The sequence below is a fragment of the Stegodyphus dumicola genome, chromosome X1 (genome assembly GCF_044657685.1).
Source record: "Stegodyphus dumicola isolate Sdum_Otavi_A_Nest chromosome X1, ASM4465768v1".
Taxonomy (NCBI): Eukaryota; Metazoa; Arthropoda; class Arachnida; order Araneae; family Eresidae; genus Stegodyphus; species Stegodyphus dumicola.
The window spans coordinates 63979819-63996020 of NC_140780.1; the positions used below are offsets into that span (position 1 = coordinate 63979819).

Here is a 16202-nt window from a genome sequence, read left to right on the forward strand (position 1 = left end):
TTGCTGACTAGTAAGAAGTCACCAGCGATCTTACAGAAGGTCATTGACAATTTGCATGCTCCCGTGAACAATTAGATCTTATAATTTGTTTGTTAGCTCCATTCTTGAAGCTAACATTCAAACATAAAAATTAAATAATTATTGGGGTTAGTTTCACAAAAAAAATTTCTATTGATTTCAACAAAGAAAAAAAAAAAAAAAATTGAGCATTTGTTGAGATAAGCAGTATGTATAACAACTTACATACATTGCATTCTAAATGTGAAAAAAATTTTTTGATTGGTAGAATGTATCTCATCTAAGACTTAATCATTTGCTTTCGATTCGCAAAACTTTCAAGCCATTGTTCCCTTGAAAATAAATCTGAGAAAAAGTTCAAATATCGGAAAAAATAAATAATTAGTTAGATCAATAAAAATTAAATAAAAGATGAAATAAAAGCTGTGTATTAAGAAAGCATCATTCATCCAATTCTTAAGCTTTTCATGTAGGCACAAGGCTTACCAGCAGCCAAATGGTAAAAACGATGAACACTTTTAGTTCGGTCCAGGGTTCAAATCCGGTGGAAAGGCTGACTGCATGGGCGCTTTCATGGTTTTCCCGTTGCATAACACGTTTACGAGCGAGTTTCCTTTAAAGCGTCCTCCATGAAGGCATGCCTTCCCTTGGCTTAGTGCCATTTCGTCCTTTCTCTTTTCATGCTGAGTTCTAAATAGTGTCGTTTCGTCAGCTGCCATCTTCACTTATTCTGTCTTTTCCATTTTAAAAATTTTTTATTGTTCATAAAGTCATTTTATGTCTTAAAGAAAATATATATTCAGACAAAATGACTCTTACTACATTGACCTGACTTAGCCTTTGAGTTCTAATATTTATTAAACATTTCCATTAGATAAATTTATTCCGAGCAGAATAATGAATTTCAGGCATGTTCAAGAGACGTGTTTTTGAATCTAATTCCATTTTTGTCATATAGTGTCCATTTTTAAATTTCATTTACTTTTAAAGAAATAGAACCACTGTTCCTCTGCTTTGACAGAAAATCAAAATGCAGCAAGTTTATAATTAAGATGTACATGTTTTATTAAAAATATAGTGAGTCCTCTATAAACGTGACCGTTCATGGTTTTAAAGGATTTTGGTTGTAGATATGATGGTCTTAGAAATGTGATATTCAGTGGCAATGTTTATTTATGTTCACAAAAAATACAGGTCTCTTTCAAAAGGCAACCTCTTAGAAATGTCGTATATAGATATACACTGAAGTGACAAAAGTCATGGGATACCTCCTAATATTTTGTCAGTCCTCCTTTTGCCCGGCGAAGTGCAGCAACTCGACATGGCATGGACTCAACAAGTCGTTGGAAGTTCCCTGCAGGAATATTGAGCCATGCTGCTTCTATAGACATCTATAATTGTGAAAGTGTTGACGGGGCATGTATATATTGGTCACGAACTGACCAATATATATATGCCAATATATAGATAAATATACATATTGGGCACGAACTGACCTCTCGATGATGTCCCATAAATGTTCGATGGGATTCATGTCGGGCGATCTAGATGGCCAGATCATTTGCTGGAATTGTCCAGAATGTTCTTCTAACCAATCACGAACAATTGTGGCCCAGTGACATGGCGCATTGTCATCCATAAAAATCCCATCGTTGTTTGAGTACGTGAAGTCCATGAATTGCTGTAAATGATCTCCAAGTAGCTGAAGGTATCCATTTCCAGCCAATGATCGGTTCATTTGCACCAGAGGACTGAGTCCATGCCATTTAAAAACAGCTTAGACCATTATGGAACAACCACCAGCTTGAACAGTGCCTTGTTGACAACTTGGGTCCATGGCTTCGTGGGGTCTGCGCCACACTCGAACCCTACCATCAACTCTTACCAACTGAAATCGTGACTCATCTGACCAAGCCACAGTTTTCCATTCGTTTAGGGACCAACCGATATGCTCACGAGCCCACGAGAGTCGCTGCAGGCGATGTCGTGCTGTCAGTAAAGGCACTCGAGTCGGTCTTCTGCTGGCATAGCCCAAGGAAGACAAATTTCGCCGCACTGTCCTATCGGACACGTCCCTCGTACGTCCCACGTTGATTTCTCTCTGGTCTCGGTCGTTTAGTGCAGGTGGTTGGCCACTGCGCTGTCCATGGTGGGATGTTATGCCTGAAATTAGATACTCTCGGCACACTCTTGACACTGTGGATCTCAGAATGTTGAATTCCCTAACAATATCCGAAATGGAATGACCCATGCTTCTAGCTCCAACTGCCATTCCGCGTTCAAAGTCTGTTAATTCACGTCGTGTGGCCATAATCACGTCAAAGCCTTTTCACATGAATAACTTGAACACAAATGAAAGCCCTGCCAAAGCACTTCGCATTTATACATTTTCTATGCGATACTACTGCCATCTGTATATTTGCATATTGCTATCCCATGACTTTTGTCACTTCAGTGTAATTCACTATAATTATTTTCTAATGGATAATGGAATTAATTTAATCTAATGTCAATTAGAAAACGGCTATTTACAATAGGAAGATTTAAAAGCACTATAACTGTAATTTTTCTTTTACAATCGGTTGTTATATAAGATTAGCTGCTTTCTGTGTATTTTTCATGTTTTATAACTGATATCCATACGTCTTGAACAAATATACAGCAAATGCAAGACAAATTATTAAAAAAGTTGCAATTTGAAACATTAATACTAATTTTCTATTACTATACATAATACTATTAATGAATGATGAATTTATATAATATGTATACTTAGTATCTAAAAACGATGAACTTTGAATCTGATGACTCTATATATATTCATGTAGTTACAAAATTTTATTAGATGTTATTATTTGCATAGTTCTTTGTAATCTTCACAAACCCTAATAAAATGCTACATATTTATTATTATAGATTGAGATGCCTGTACTTAAATTTCTAGATATGTTGACTTCTAAGAGTTGTTCCATCCTCCCCACAAAAATAAATAAATAAATAAAATTAAAATTAAAAACATTATTCCAAATTTCTGTAGTTGAAAGATTAAGAGGTTACACTTGGAATTAATTCATTTTCTGTCAGGGTTTCAGCTGGCAGTTTTAATTTAAATCAGAAATCTGAAAGAAAATATTTCTAGAATATCACCAGATTATAATTGTTACATTCAAAAAAGCTTTCAATGAGAAATATGTTTAAACTTTGATAATAAGCTCAGCCTAAAGTAAAGAATAAAATATCTCTTAGCCAAATTTTAATTGTGCTTATCTGTTTTAATATTACCCTACTAAAAAGGAACTAAAAGGAAAACTAAGAAGGAAGAAAATAAAATTCAAGTGTTTTTTTAATTAAAAAGTTAATATTTTTTATAATGAAACATAATTATATTTAATTTCAGCCATATTACCTTAAAAATAGCATTTGAGAAACTTCACAATGATATTTTTCATTTTCACATACACATACCAAAGTTAAATAAGTAAATAAATAATAAAATGCAATTTCAGATTTATCATCGAAATATTATAGCTAATTACTTAATCAGAGAGCAGAAAGTTTGCTTTCAACCTAATAAGTTAAACAAATAAAGTAGTGAAACAGACATATATTTGAGACATTAAAATTCAGATCTGGATACTCCATTTATTATAATTAAAATTATAAATACATTTTATAGTAATAAAAACCATAAGTCCCTTTTGATTATGTGCACATTTATCAGTGTATGCTTTTTCTTAGCATGAGCTTATATCTATGTGGGCATTTATCAATGTGGGCTTTTATCAGTATGGGCTTTTATCAATGTGCACTTTTATTACTGTGGGTATTTGTTGCGTGGGCAATTATCATAGTGGGCTTTTGTCGTGCGTGCTTTCGTCTAGTGGGCTTCTGTCTGGGAACCGTAATGTGTATATGAGCTAGTTTCTCTTAGAAAGTCCTCCAGAAAGGCTTCCTTCAACCTAGGCAAATAGTCTTGAGGCTTTGCCATAATCACATAAAACAAACAAAACCATTTTGAATAATCAGAAATCAGAAATTAATTTGCCCTTGACATTGCTTAATATTGCCTGTCGATAGCTACACTACTGTCTAAAACTTTGGTCAAGATGCAAATGCCAATGCACATATGAATTGCTATGCACATGGAAATGAGTTTCATTAACTTATGTAGAAAATTTAAATATAATTTTTATGTTCATGTTATGTTTATTTTTATGTTTTATTTGTCATTAAAAGTGATGTTATTGCTTTGCGTTTAAATCACTAATTTTTTTTTTTTTCTTTGTGTGATGCTCTTTTTATTTTGCAGTCTCATAATGTTACCCATTTATTCACTCTGATTGGAGGGCATATTTCACCACTTATTGTAGCTTCTGAAAAATTGGGTATCCGTGTGATTGATACTAGGCAAGAGGTAGCTAAAATTGTTAATTATCTGCTGAATTCAAATTTACTGCAATAAAACCTACATTGTGAAAAAACTGTACATATATTTCACTGTTTGCTGAACTATTTATTCAGAATTTTCTCTTTGTATTATTGGCCATAGGTTACTGCAGTGTTTGCTGCAGATGCTTTTGCTCGCATCTCTGGAACCATTGGAGTTGCTGCTGTAACTGCTGGGCCAGGTACATTTATTATATTTAATATGTTGTAAATAATGTTAAATTTTTACATTATAATTATTATTCCTACAAAATAGTTCTATACTAGATTTAGAAGCAAGCTATACAGTATCTTTTCAGAAAAACATCCAGTTCGTTTTTTAGACTAAAAAGTGTTTTCATCATTGGGAAAGCTGGGGGCCATAAATTTTTAGTATCTATGTTCTTAGTAAAAGTTATCAAATTTTATGAATGATCCAAACTCTGGCAACCATGTGTATAACTACTCTTTATTTTTTTAACAAGCAATTTTGACATTTTCGTTGTATTAAGTTCTAAACAATTTCTGTAAATGAATCTTTGTTGTTTTTTTTTCTTAAACTCAGTTTTTCAGTATACATTTGTGGGATTTATCTGCAGTGGAAAAACTGCAGTAGAATTCTGCTGAAATGTAGTAATTGCTGCAGAGTTGTTAAAGAGAACATTTGTTTTGAGCCTATTCTTGAAGTTATTTTTATGAAATTTTCACCATAACATAGGAAAAGAAGATGCTTATAAATAGATTTACTGACTGAAAAAAATAAAATGCAGGTGCAGTAAATAAGTAGGTTTATTGATTTATTTTCTAATCAAAAGTACACATGTAATTATATATGTAATAAATATTTTTTTGCAATTATGTAATTTGTTTTCTTCTGTAAAAGTTCGCTAAATTGTGGCAAGGTGGTTGCATTAATACTGTTATGAAATGCCCAAGTGCGGTAAGATAGCTTCCCAGTAAAGCAGGTTTGGGGTTGCCAGAAAACGGCAAGGAAATGCAGGGTTGCCAGATTTGTCACAGAGTCACCATTTTGGCGATATGCCGTAGACGGAGGGAGAACATTCTGGAACAAATTCATTCCGGTTTACCCCCTGAATGTTCTCGAAGACAGGTCAAAAACTATATAAATCTCACCTGTACGCAAAGTCTGGAGCTATACTCTAGCGCTTTGCCGTGAAACTGTCTTCACTGTTATAGCCTGAAAGCTGTGTTGCTGATTGTTTCAGCGTGTTTATCACAGTTTTTTAATGACTAACGTTTTTAATGACTTAAAATTTCTTCATACTTAAGATTGTTCTATATTTTGCATTAAATGTGATAAATTTTTTTCCTTATTTTTTCAGCAACAGCCATATTTAATTTAAAAATAAAGTTTATTTCTGTATCAGATGTGTATATGAGTGGAGAGGATTAAGGATTATTAGAAATGAGCTGCCTTTCATTAGTATTTTGGATGTCAACAAACTTGACAATTCAAGATTATTATGTAACAATTTTAACAGTTAAACAATTGGTGTTTTGTTTTAAAGTCTTGAAAGGGGGAAAAATCATTTTCCTAAACTTTAGAAGAGTGTTTATTTTCATGTAATTACATCAATCGGTTTTTAAATAAAGGGCCAAGTTTAAGTTTGGTTCAGTATAAAGGTGTAGGCTTAAAAAAGGAGAATCAGTGAATGAAACTATGTATTAAAAATATGAAATAACAATTTTTGGTGTTCGTTTTTCACATAGTCTTTATATTTTTACAGTATTTTTCTCAGAGATGTTCAAAAAGTTGTAATAATCATTGATTTTGTTGTGATTTAAGGTAGCTCAAAGGATTAATAATAAAATTCAACAAAATTGCAATCCTACGTATTGTAAGCAGTGAAAGCGCAAATTTCAGAATTTTCCTGTTATCTGTCTCTTCTTGTAAAAATAGAAAAAAAGGATAAAAGTAAATATTTCTCTAATTTTTATGATTGATTGATGATTCTCTAATTTTGATTTTGAATATCTCTGATGAAAATATATATTTCTCTAATTTTGTTTGAAATATAAAATATTTGAAACAAATCTGTGACTTCCTGAAATAAAAACCGCTTTGTAACACACTTTCAAAACTATAGTGTTGTTTGACAGTTTATTCATTAACTGCTAATAGAAACTTTTGTTGCTATCATCAAGGTAGTGATAACTTACTTATAAATGTCTGCTTCCTTGTTTCAGAACTGCCTTCAAATCTTTGACTTTGTCTGTTAACCATATGTATCATTTTATTAGCTTTTGTATTATATTGTTTTATTAGCTTTGTATTATCATGTATTTTTTATTAGCTTTAGTTTGCTTCATGTTTTTTATTTCTTTAATGGGCACCAAGAATTTTGGGTGCTATTCCGTTTTGAGGGCCATAAAAAAATTGCAGCGAAAATGTATGCGCAAAAGTGCCCATTTAACAGCGTGCCAAATCTAGCGTACATGCTGATTTCAGATTGCATAAGTTTATATAGTTCTATATTTCTTAAGACGCCCTTGAGATACTAGTTTAATTTTTAAATCCTTTTTTTGATATCCTAGGGATATAACAATTTGGGAATTGCCCATGACAAAACGTCTGCGATAGAATTTTGAGTAAAGTGCAGAATACCCACTACTTGACGTGTTTTTAAGAATTGCACATACTCGGTATCCATGTATACATCAACTTATTTTCACTTTAAAAAAAAATCCCAGAATTGCACAAAAATGGCACTGCACACACCCTTGACTTTATCTATGTACACATTGACCTATTGTCACTTAAAAAGTAAAAGAAAAATGACAAAAATCCAATTGTTTTTACCCTTGTAAAAAGCGGCAAACAAATAAGTGGGCGATTCTGCACTTTACCGAGAATGTTTTCAAAGAAAAGGCATCATTCATTATAGAAAATTATGTTTGAACAACCAACGAGCTGACATTATGCTTTAGCAATAACTAGGTAGCGAAATAGTAATGCAGGCATCCATTCAGTTATGTTTAGCAATTTTTATATACTAAATTATAATAGTGATCTGAATAGTTATTTACGCTTATGCTTCCATTCAGTCATGTTTAGCCTTTTATATATAAATTATAATAAGAAAAAATATTATATGAAATTAACCTTTCATCTAGATTAAAACATCAATCTTAAATAGTTATTTACTATTATACTTCCTTTCTTGCCTTAGAGTTGCCGCAATTATTTTTGGCAGCACTGGCATCAACAATAGTTTGGTGATTTTTTACGGCCCTCAAAACCGAATAGTACCAAATTTTGGTATGTAATGAAATGGTCAGAATATTATTGAGCAACTTAGAATTGTGTAATTTTAATGTGATGGAAGTGTACATCACTAAAAATAGAATTAATGTGCTATGAGTTCAAAATTAAATGATACTGTCTTAATTGATGCTTTAAATCAGGGACTTCTTCAGCAGCAGAGGATGTTGCTCACTGTGCTAAATGTAAATACAGTTTAAGGAATGGATAACTTTGGCTAGAAAAATTTCTCTTAGTTCCAATTGTTCTACCTCAGAGTCAATAAAACAAATTCAAACAACACAAAATTTTCCAACTCCTGGACAAAATGTACCATCAAATATGTTTCAACCAAGTTTTTACCAGCCGAAGTACCAGGTCTCCAAGACCATTTTTTAAACCTAGATACAATAATCAGGTCTGGAGAAATTTCCACCCTCAGCAAATCACTTAACCATATAGATCATTTCTTTCTATAAATTATTACAATCAAAATTCTCAACATATTGAGCAAAGCAGAAAATGCTTATACAGTCAAATGTCTTTAATCCGGAGATTCCGGATTATAGATCATCAGTTTAAATCTGGTTAGATGGCATGCAGAAATTATAAAATTAAAAATGTGAAACCGTAATTTATGAAATAAAGAGCAATTAGGATATAAAGGGTATCAAAATTTACAAAAAAAAAAAAAGTGCTTGTTTACTTTATTAAACATTTCTTTCAATGCGCGCATGCGTAAAGCATACATTACGCATAGTCGAAATTAGAAAATTGCAACCAGAAAACTATTTGATTTGTATTCGTAATATTTATAATGACGAGGAATTTGATTTAAATCATATCAAAGACGGAGTACATCGAGATGATACATTATAAGCCGAAATTATAAGAGGAATAAAATAATAACATCTGCTCTGAAGATAAGGATAGTTCTGACAGATCAACTTCCAATACATTGCGTGCCGCGACGTCCCCCCTCCCCTCCGCACAGAGCAGCGTGAAATTGATAAACAGATTTCGTAATGGTTAGAGAATCAAAGGAGTCTTTATCCATTTTTTTGCACCAATTCCACTTTTTGTTTCATGGACATCGAAACATGCTTTCCATTTTTGTAGATCCAGCATCGGAAATACTATTTGAAATAATCGAAAGTTCGAACTTACTTTTATAAAATTGCTCTAACAGTCTGCAAAAAATAATAAACCGGTTCCAATTCGAAGATTAAGGAACAACGCAATCTGCAACATTAACTGAAATACGTAATTTTAGCTTAGGTTATACCGTGTGCTGTACATTAAACGCGCATGCATAAATGTATTATGCGCATATGTAAAGGTATTACGCGCATTGCATTGCTGCACGCGCAACGCATTTGTGTTGACGCATGCGCAGAAAGTTTGTAGCTTTGAGGTCCGGATTAACGACTTTTGACTGTATTTTAAAATAAATGTTCAAATTAATCAAAAAGAAGTACCAGCAGTTATTGACATTGATACCCAAATAAATAATTTCTGAAAAAGTCTTAAATTCTATTGATGCAAAAATTGAGGTTGTACAAAATAAAATAATCCTAATACTTGACTGTGTCCATTAGCAGGAAGTCTTTTTATGACTAAAATAATTAAGTTGTACAAAAAAGGTAAAATTAGTAATACTATAGTATTTTATGTTGTAAATTCTAGTTTAACTTATTTATTATCATCATCTTGTGTTTCCTTATTTAAATTATATTTAAATTTTAATAATTATGAAGAATATCAATTTAAGCATATGATAAGTAAAGGTGTTCAACTAGATAAATTTTTTCAGAATAATTTTGTATATCAAAATAATATAAGTACTAAAAATTTTTATGATCAGGTTGAAAATAATGAATTTGATAATGATCAATTGCAAAAATTAAATAACTATAATCATATATTTGCTAAAAATAAATATGTAGGTTGTATTAATATGGAACCTCCAAGAGTAATTTTAACCTCAGAATTACCTATTGCTTCTCAACAATACAGAACCTTTCCCAGATATAAAAGTGAAATTAAAAAGCAAATAGATGAACTGTTAAATGCTGGTATAATAAAACCCTTTTAGGGTTCCAACCATTTCTCTAACACCTAAGTGTGTAGGAATCTTGTGAACTGGTAAGCGAATAATCACTTTAGTTCAGGAACAGAGACGTAAACTCAGGAAGGGTTAATTACCCTTTATTTCTCAAAATAAGAATTTAACAGTCGGCTCCTTTCTCAGAGCATACAGAAAAGCATCCACTTGGGCTTGAACTCAAGAGTACTAAGAAATAAATCTTAACTAATGCTTAACCAAAAAGATATAGCTGAAGCTATCAAAATTCTAAGTAGTTGGCCCGTAAATATCAACTAAACTGGTGAAGCTATCAAGGGCCTGAAATATGGTCGTGCGTAGTAATAGCTTAGAGAGAGTGTAGTCACAAGGCAAATGCACGCTAGTCAGAATCTCTGGCTCTCTAATGAAGTCCGTGGCACTTCGACTTAAATAACACTGTTACTCATTTGCATTAACTGTTATTCTAAAAACACATTCTGGTAGGAAATTTTAAGCTGATATTAGGAGGGATAGGAAAGTAGCTTCAACTAAAGATAACTGTTAAAACCTTAGGATAAACCTTACACCCTCATTTTAGTCCTTACCCTGCACCTGTGACTTTAGCTTTTAAAAAAGATGAACAAAATCTAGATTATGTATTGATTTTCGGAAACTTAATCGAATTACTAAAACTGATTCAGAACCTATTCCTAGAATTGATGTTGTATTAGATCAATTAACAAATGCAAAAATATTTTCCACATTTTACTTACCATAAGGTTATTGGCATATCAAATTAAATGAAAAAAGATACTGAACAATTGGCATTTACTACAAATTTTGATTTGTATGAATTTACTAGATTACCTTTTGGTTGGAAAAATTCCCCAGCTGTTTTTCAAAGAACCCTTAGGCAGATTTTAAACAAGTATTAAATTCAGTTTGCTTTAAATTATTTTGATGACGTTATAGTATTTTCTCTAAAGTTTGATGAACATCTTAAAGTTATATTTGAAATATGTGAAAAAAAGGATATAAAATTGAAACAATCTAAGTGTAATTTGGCTAAAGAAAAATAAATTTTTTAGTATATGAGGTTCAAGCAGGAAAATATCAACCCAGCAATACAAATATCGAGGTTATTAAGAAATTACAACCCCCTAAAAATGTTAAAGAATTACAAAGATTTTTAGGAAGTTTAAACGTATATCATAAATTTATTCAAAATTATGAAAAAATTAGAGCTCCTGAAACGAATTTATTTAAAAAAAGATACTCCCTATAAGTGGAATAATGAGTGTCAAATAGCTTTTCAAAATTTAAAAGATGCATTAATTTCAAGGCCAATTTTAACTTTGTTTAATCCAAAATATCCTTGTCATGTATTTGTTGACACATCTAAAGAAGCTGTTGGTGCAGTTTTAAAACAAGAACATTTAGATGGCAATCTACATCCAATTGCTTTTCATTTTAGAAAATTAAGGTCTTAAGAACAAAATTATGCAATAATTGAATTAGAGAGTTTAGCTATTATTGATGTTATCGATAAATTTTATTATTATTTACATGGTAATCATTTTACTGTACATACTGATCATGCTGCTCTAGTTTGGCTAAAAATATTAAACATCTTTCAGGTAGATTATTTAGATGGTCTTTAATAAAATTACCTATGTATGACTTTGATATTAACTACAAGAAAGGTTCTACTAATGTTGAAGCTGGTTTGTGAACTAGAAACCCAATATGACTTTGATATTAACTAAAAGAAAGGTTCTACTAATATTGAAACTGGTTTGTTAACTAGAAACCCAATTTGTCAACATTTAAGTTTGCAGGTTAATTTATTATCATTAGGAGAAATTAAAGAACATGAAAATTTAGATAATGTAGGCAATCCCAAGTATAAGAAAATTAATGATGTGTTAACTATTAAAAAACAAGGACTGGTAAAGTTGTAATCCCAATATCTCTTCGTACTAAACTACTTGAAAAAGCACATCTACAATTTGGGCATATTGGTGTGTCCTCAATACTAAATTTATTATCTCAGTATTATTGGCCAAGAATTGTTGAAGATGTTAGAAATTATTGCAAACATTGTGAAGTATGTCAATTTAATAAGAAGAGTAAACAAAAGAAACTTTGTCTAATGCAAACTTTATCATCCATTAGTGAACCTTTTGAAATATTGTCTGTTGATACTGTTGGTGGACTAAATTATTATAATTCTGCTAAAATATATATTCACATAATTATTGATCATTCTACTAGATATATTTGGACTTTTGCTCCTAAAAGTGTAACTTTTGATACTTACATAAATTGTTTAAGACAAATTTTTCAAATTCAAGTACCAAAGAAAATTTTAACTGATAGGAATGCTGCTTTTTCATCTTCAAAATTTAAGCACTTTTTAAAGAATCATAATGTAAAACAATTATTAACTACTGCAAATAGACCCAAAACTAATGGTAAGGTTGAACAAGTTAATCAAACAATTATAACTAGACTAAAATGTAAAGTAAATTCTTATCAAGATAATAATAGCATGGACAAAATTATTACCTCATGTTACTGAAGAATATAATAATAATACTCCTCATTGTGTAACAAAATTCCCACCATCATATTTAATGCATAGAAAATTACCTTATGATTCCTTACTTCAAAATCAATAATTACACCCACCAATTGAAGAAGCTAGAAAAATTGCTCAAAGAAGGTCTGATGATTATCATAATGTAAATAAAGAGAGATATGATACTCATTAAAAACCTAGAATTTTAAAGTAGGTGATTGAGTCATGTATGAAGAATTTCAATATCCTAATACTCGTCAACTTTCTCTCCCCTTTTCAGGCCCTTACAAAATTTTAAAACAATATTCTGAAGTTACTTTTGAATTTGATAAACCTAATCCTCTAACTAAAAAGAAATCAGAAATTGTACATTCAACCAGACTCAGACCTTTTAATCTGGCAAGTGAATTTAAATTAACTGTTAGAAATAGTAGAATTCCAGTTTCTGTGCAAAATTAATTTATTTTTAACTTTCCAAAATTCTTTATTAAAATTTTTTTCCTGATCATGACATTTAAAACCTGATTTAAACTTTAAACCTTAACTAGACAAATTATTTTTCCCGATCTTGACCTTTCCCAGTCTGGCTCCTTTCATATCCTGCTGAAATTTTTTAGAAAACCTTAAATTGTCATAGATTTCTGAAACTCAAACTTTATGTGAATCAATTTCAGGGGTGACTAATTTAAGCCGGTCATCTTCATAGGTGAAAAAAATGTTCAGGAGAGTTTTTTGCTGATGAGGTGACATATGTCTGTCATCCTTGAGACTGATAGAATTCTGTGTAAATTAATAATTGCTGTTAGTTTTATTTTGAATATAATGCTAATTATATTACTTAGAAAATAAAAAAAAAAAAAAAAAAAAAAAAAAAAAAAATTAACTGTGCCATGTTTCTTTTGCACTGTTTTTTTTGATGAAGATTGTCTTTCTCATGCACATTTTTATTCTTTCTGATTCTAGGTGTAACCAATACTATTACTGCTGTGAAAAATGCACAGATGGCTGAAACTCCCTTACTTTTGTTGGGAGGTGCTGCTGCAAGTTTGCTTAAAGTAAATGGTGTCATTTATTAGTATATAATTTTTGTTTTAAAATACTTTAAATATTTTTTTGTGAATGAATCTTGTTGTATTAAGTAAAATTTCATGTTACTGTTGGGGAAATTCACAAATTATAGAAGCTTAAGGAATTCCTCTCCTTTAAGGGAAGAGGAGCTTTGCAGGATATTGATCAGTTGTCTCTATTGAAATCTATATGCAAATATACTAAAACTGTTACTTGTGTGAGGCATCTGGTTCCTGTTTTACAAAAGGCCATTCAGATAGCTTACTCTGGAACACCTGGTGAGTATATTTTACTTACATTATTCAATAAATAAATATGAATGTGACTAATTTATAATAATGAAAGTATTATATATGATGCATTATTCTGCTTAAAAAGAGCAGAAAGACATATTTATATAAAAAGGAGTTCCACATTTCAGGATAAGTTTTAAGATCTAAAAATGTGAGTGAATATTTTTTTGTCTTATAATAATTCCATGAAAGAGAATCTTAGGTTATTATCCTAATTTAATAAGCAGAATGGTACTTGAGGACTTGCCAAAGAAGTAGCTTACAAGCGTCTGCGAATGTATAATCGTGTATAACATAATTGTCAGTTCTAGTTGGCCGTAGAAATTCTGGAAAGTAAAATTAAAAAGTTATATATATAATATTTAGATTTTTTGCATAATTATTTATATTGATTGTGTTTATTTACCATAAGGACCAGTGTTTGTTGAGCTACCCTTGGATATTCTGTATCCATACCAATTAGTTAAACAAGAAATGAAAATTAAAGAAAATCCTAAAGGAATTCTTCAGAATGTGACTACAATGTAAGTTATTTTTAACTGCACTTATTTCAATAAAAACTACTGTTGATTGTAGATGTTTTTATGAATTATTTGTAAACAACTATGTACCTTATATATAGACATTTTTAACTGAGTGGTTCATTAGCCATAGATCGTTGAACATTCATAAATTTGTGAGTTCTCACTGTACATTTGTCCGATTTTGTCATCCCTCAAACCTGAACTATGTCTCTCAGATAAAAGCAAAGTGAGGACTAATGAGAGTTTCTAAATATGTGCCATCAGTATTTTGAAAATTTATGGTTAGTGCTATTTTGTGTGCTACCTTTAGGAATGTAGATGGTCTTTTCGTCTACAGAATCAAGTGATTTGACATCACAAAAGGCATCTGAACTTTTTACACTGCACCATGTAAAACCTACCTTTCATTTTTTGTCATGCCATCTGTAGACATTGCAGCATGCCAGATCGATATTTATTGATTTATTGGCCACAGTTAAATGAATAATATTGAATATTGTACTGATTATTTAAAATAAAAACGTGCACATCAATTTTATATTTCTGAGAAACAAAATTAAACAATATTTTAAAATTATGATATGCAGTACAATGTCCGAGATATGGACGTCTAAAATTCGGACCTCAAAGTCACCACCAACCTTTTCTTTTAGGATCCCCCCCTTCTAGTGCTTTATGCATGTTCATTTGATCCCCTCTCCTGTAATAAAACATGCAGAGAGTCGCGATTCTTAAATTCACTTCGATGCTAAATAAAATACCTTGTTATTGAAGAAACAATAATTTTAGCATAAATTTGTTTGATCACTAATTTAACTTCGTAGCTGTGTAACTGTTTGGCATACATCTCAGACTGAAACATCCTATATAGAACCATCATTGATTTTACTCCAACTAATATTTTATATCCCTGATGCCAAATGGCGAATCATTATGTATTATATTTGGCTTTCATCACTGCATGTTTGTCAGCACATGACAACTTGTGTAATGACTCATGCAGCAATGCCTAAACATACTTTTTTATATTAGTAATTGAATAACAAAGAATATGGTAAACTTTTCTGTTGACATTATGCTTGGCAGTGATTACAGATTTAAGTTAAATGCGCTAAGAAATGTTGACGAGGAAAAATTTAACCGCTTCCCTTACAAATTTTTTTGAAAAAAATGCAAAAAATCATCACATTTTTTTTATTTTATTATTAAATACAATGAAACGAAACAAATCAAAATATGTAGGTTTTAAGTTGAATTTTTAATTTTTTGAAGGTGTAAAAGCATTTATTTTTAATATTAGTTTACTATCCTGAGTTATCTTGGGCAAGCAAAAAAAGTTAAATATTAATCTTTGTATGATAGTTTTTGAAACAAGGGACAACACAGTGATACCTGATGTTCTACACTGGTATCTGGTCTCTTTTCTTCCTGGCTTACCGCTGGAATCTCTTTCACGGGAGCACAGAGTATACTGTCTCGTTGGATTTGATTTTTTTTTTTAAAATTTTTTCCCCACCTTTTCATAATCACTATCTGAAAAATCATCGCTTTCGCTATCTTCCATTATGGCCATTATTTTATTTTTTTCCAATGCATGCATCCTTCTTTATACATTACTAATCCACAAGCCAACGTATACTATATAATAGGGAAACAAGCAACCAGCCCCTCTAAAAGAACCGCACAACCAACAAAATTTGGCAAACTGCCAATCAAAGCTAAATATTTCCTTTCATTTCCTCCAGACTGAGTAAAACCGTGATAAAAGAAATCATACTAACAAATTCTGCTTCACCCGAGTTTTCTCGGGATAATAATTAACTGCAATTTATACGAACCCGAGATAATTCGGGATAATCAGGCAAGCGGTTAATAAAAATTTATTTCCATATGCTAAAAATAGATCTTGTTAATGATACTCACAGGCCAAAAGATTACATTAGTGCTATTTGAATTAAGAGTAGCT

The 16202-nt window shown here is 31.0% G+C and overlaps 1 protein-coding gene across 2 annotated transcripts in view; it reads left to right on the forward strand.

Annotated features, from left to right (window-relative positions):
• LOC118190568 (2-hydroxyacyl-CoA lyase 2-like) overlaps positions 1-16202 on the forward strand; it is an 83607-nt gene that overhangs the window by 14040 nt on the left and 53365 nt on the right. For both annotated transcript variants that reach the window (XM_035361306.2, XM_035361307.2), the window contains exons 3-7: positions 4328-4432; positions 4568-4646; positions 13315-13406; positions 13559-13697; positions 14125-14236. In XM_035361306.2, coding sequence (XP_035217197.1) covers positions 4328-4432; positions 4568-4646; positions 13315-13406; positions 13559-13697; positions 14125-14236 — 527 coding nt within the window. The remainder of the gene's footprint in view (positions 1-4327; positions 4433-4567; positions 4647-13314; positions 13407-13558; positions 13698-14124; positions 14237-16202) is intronic.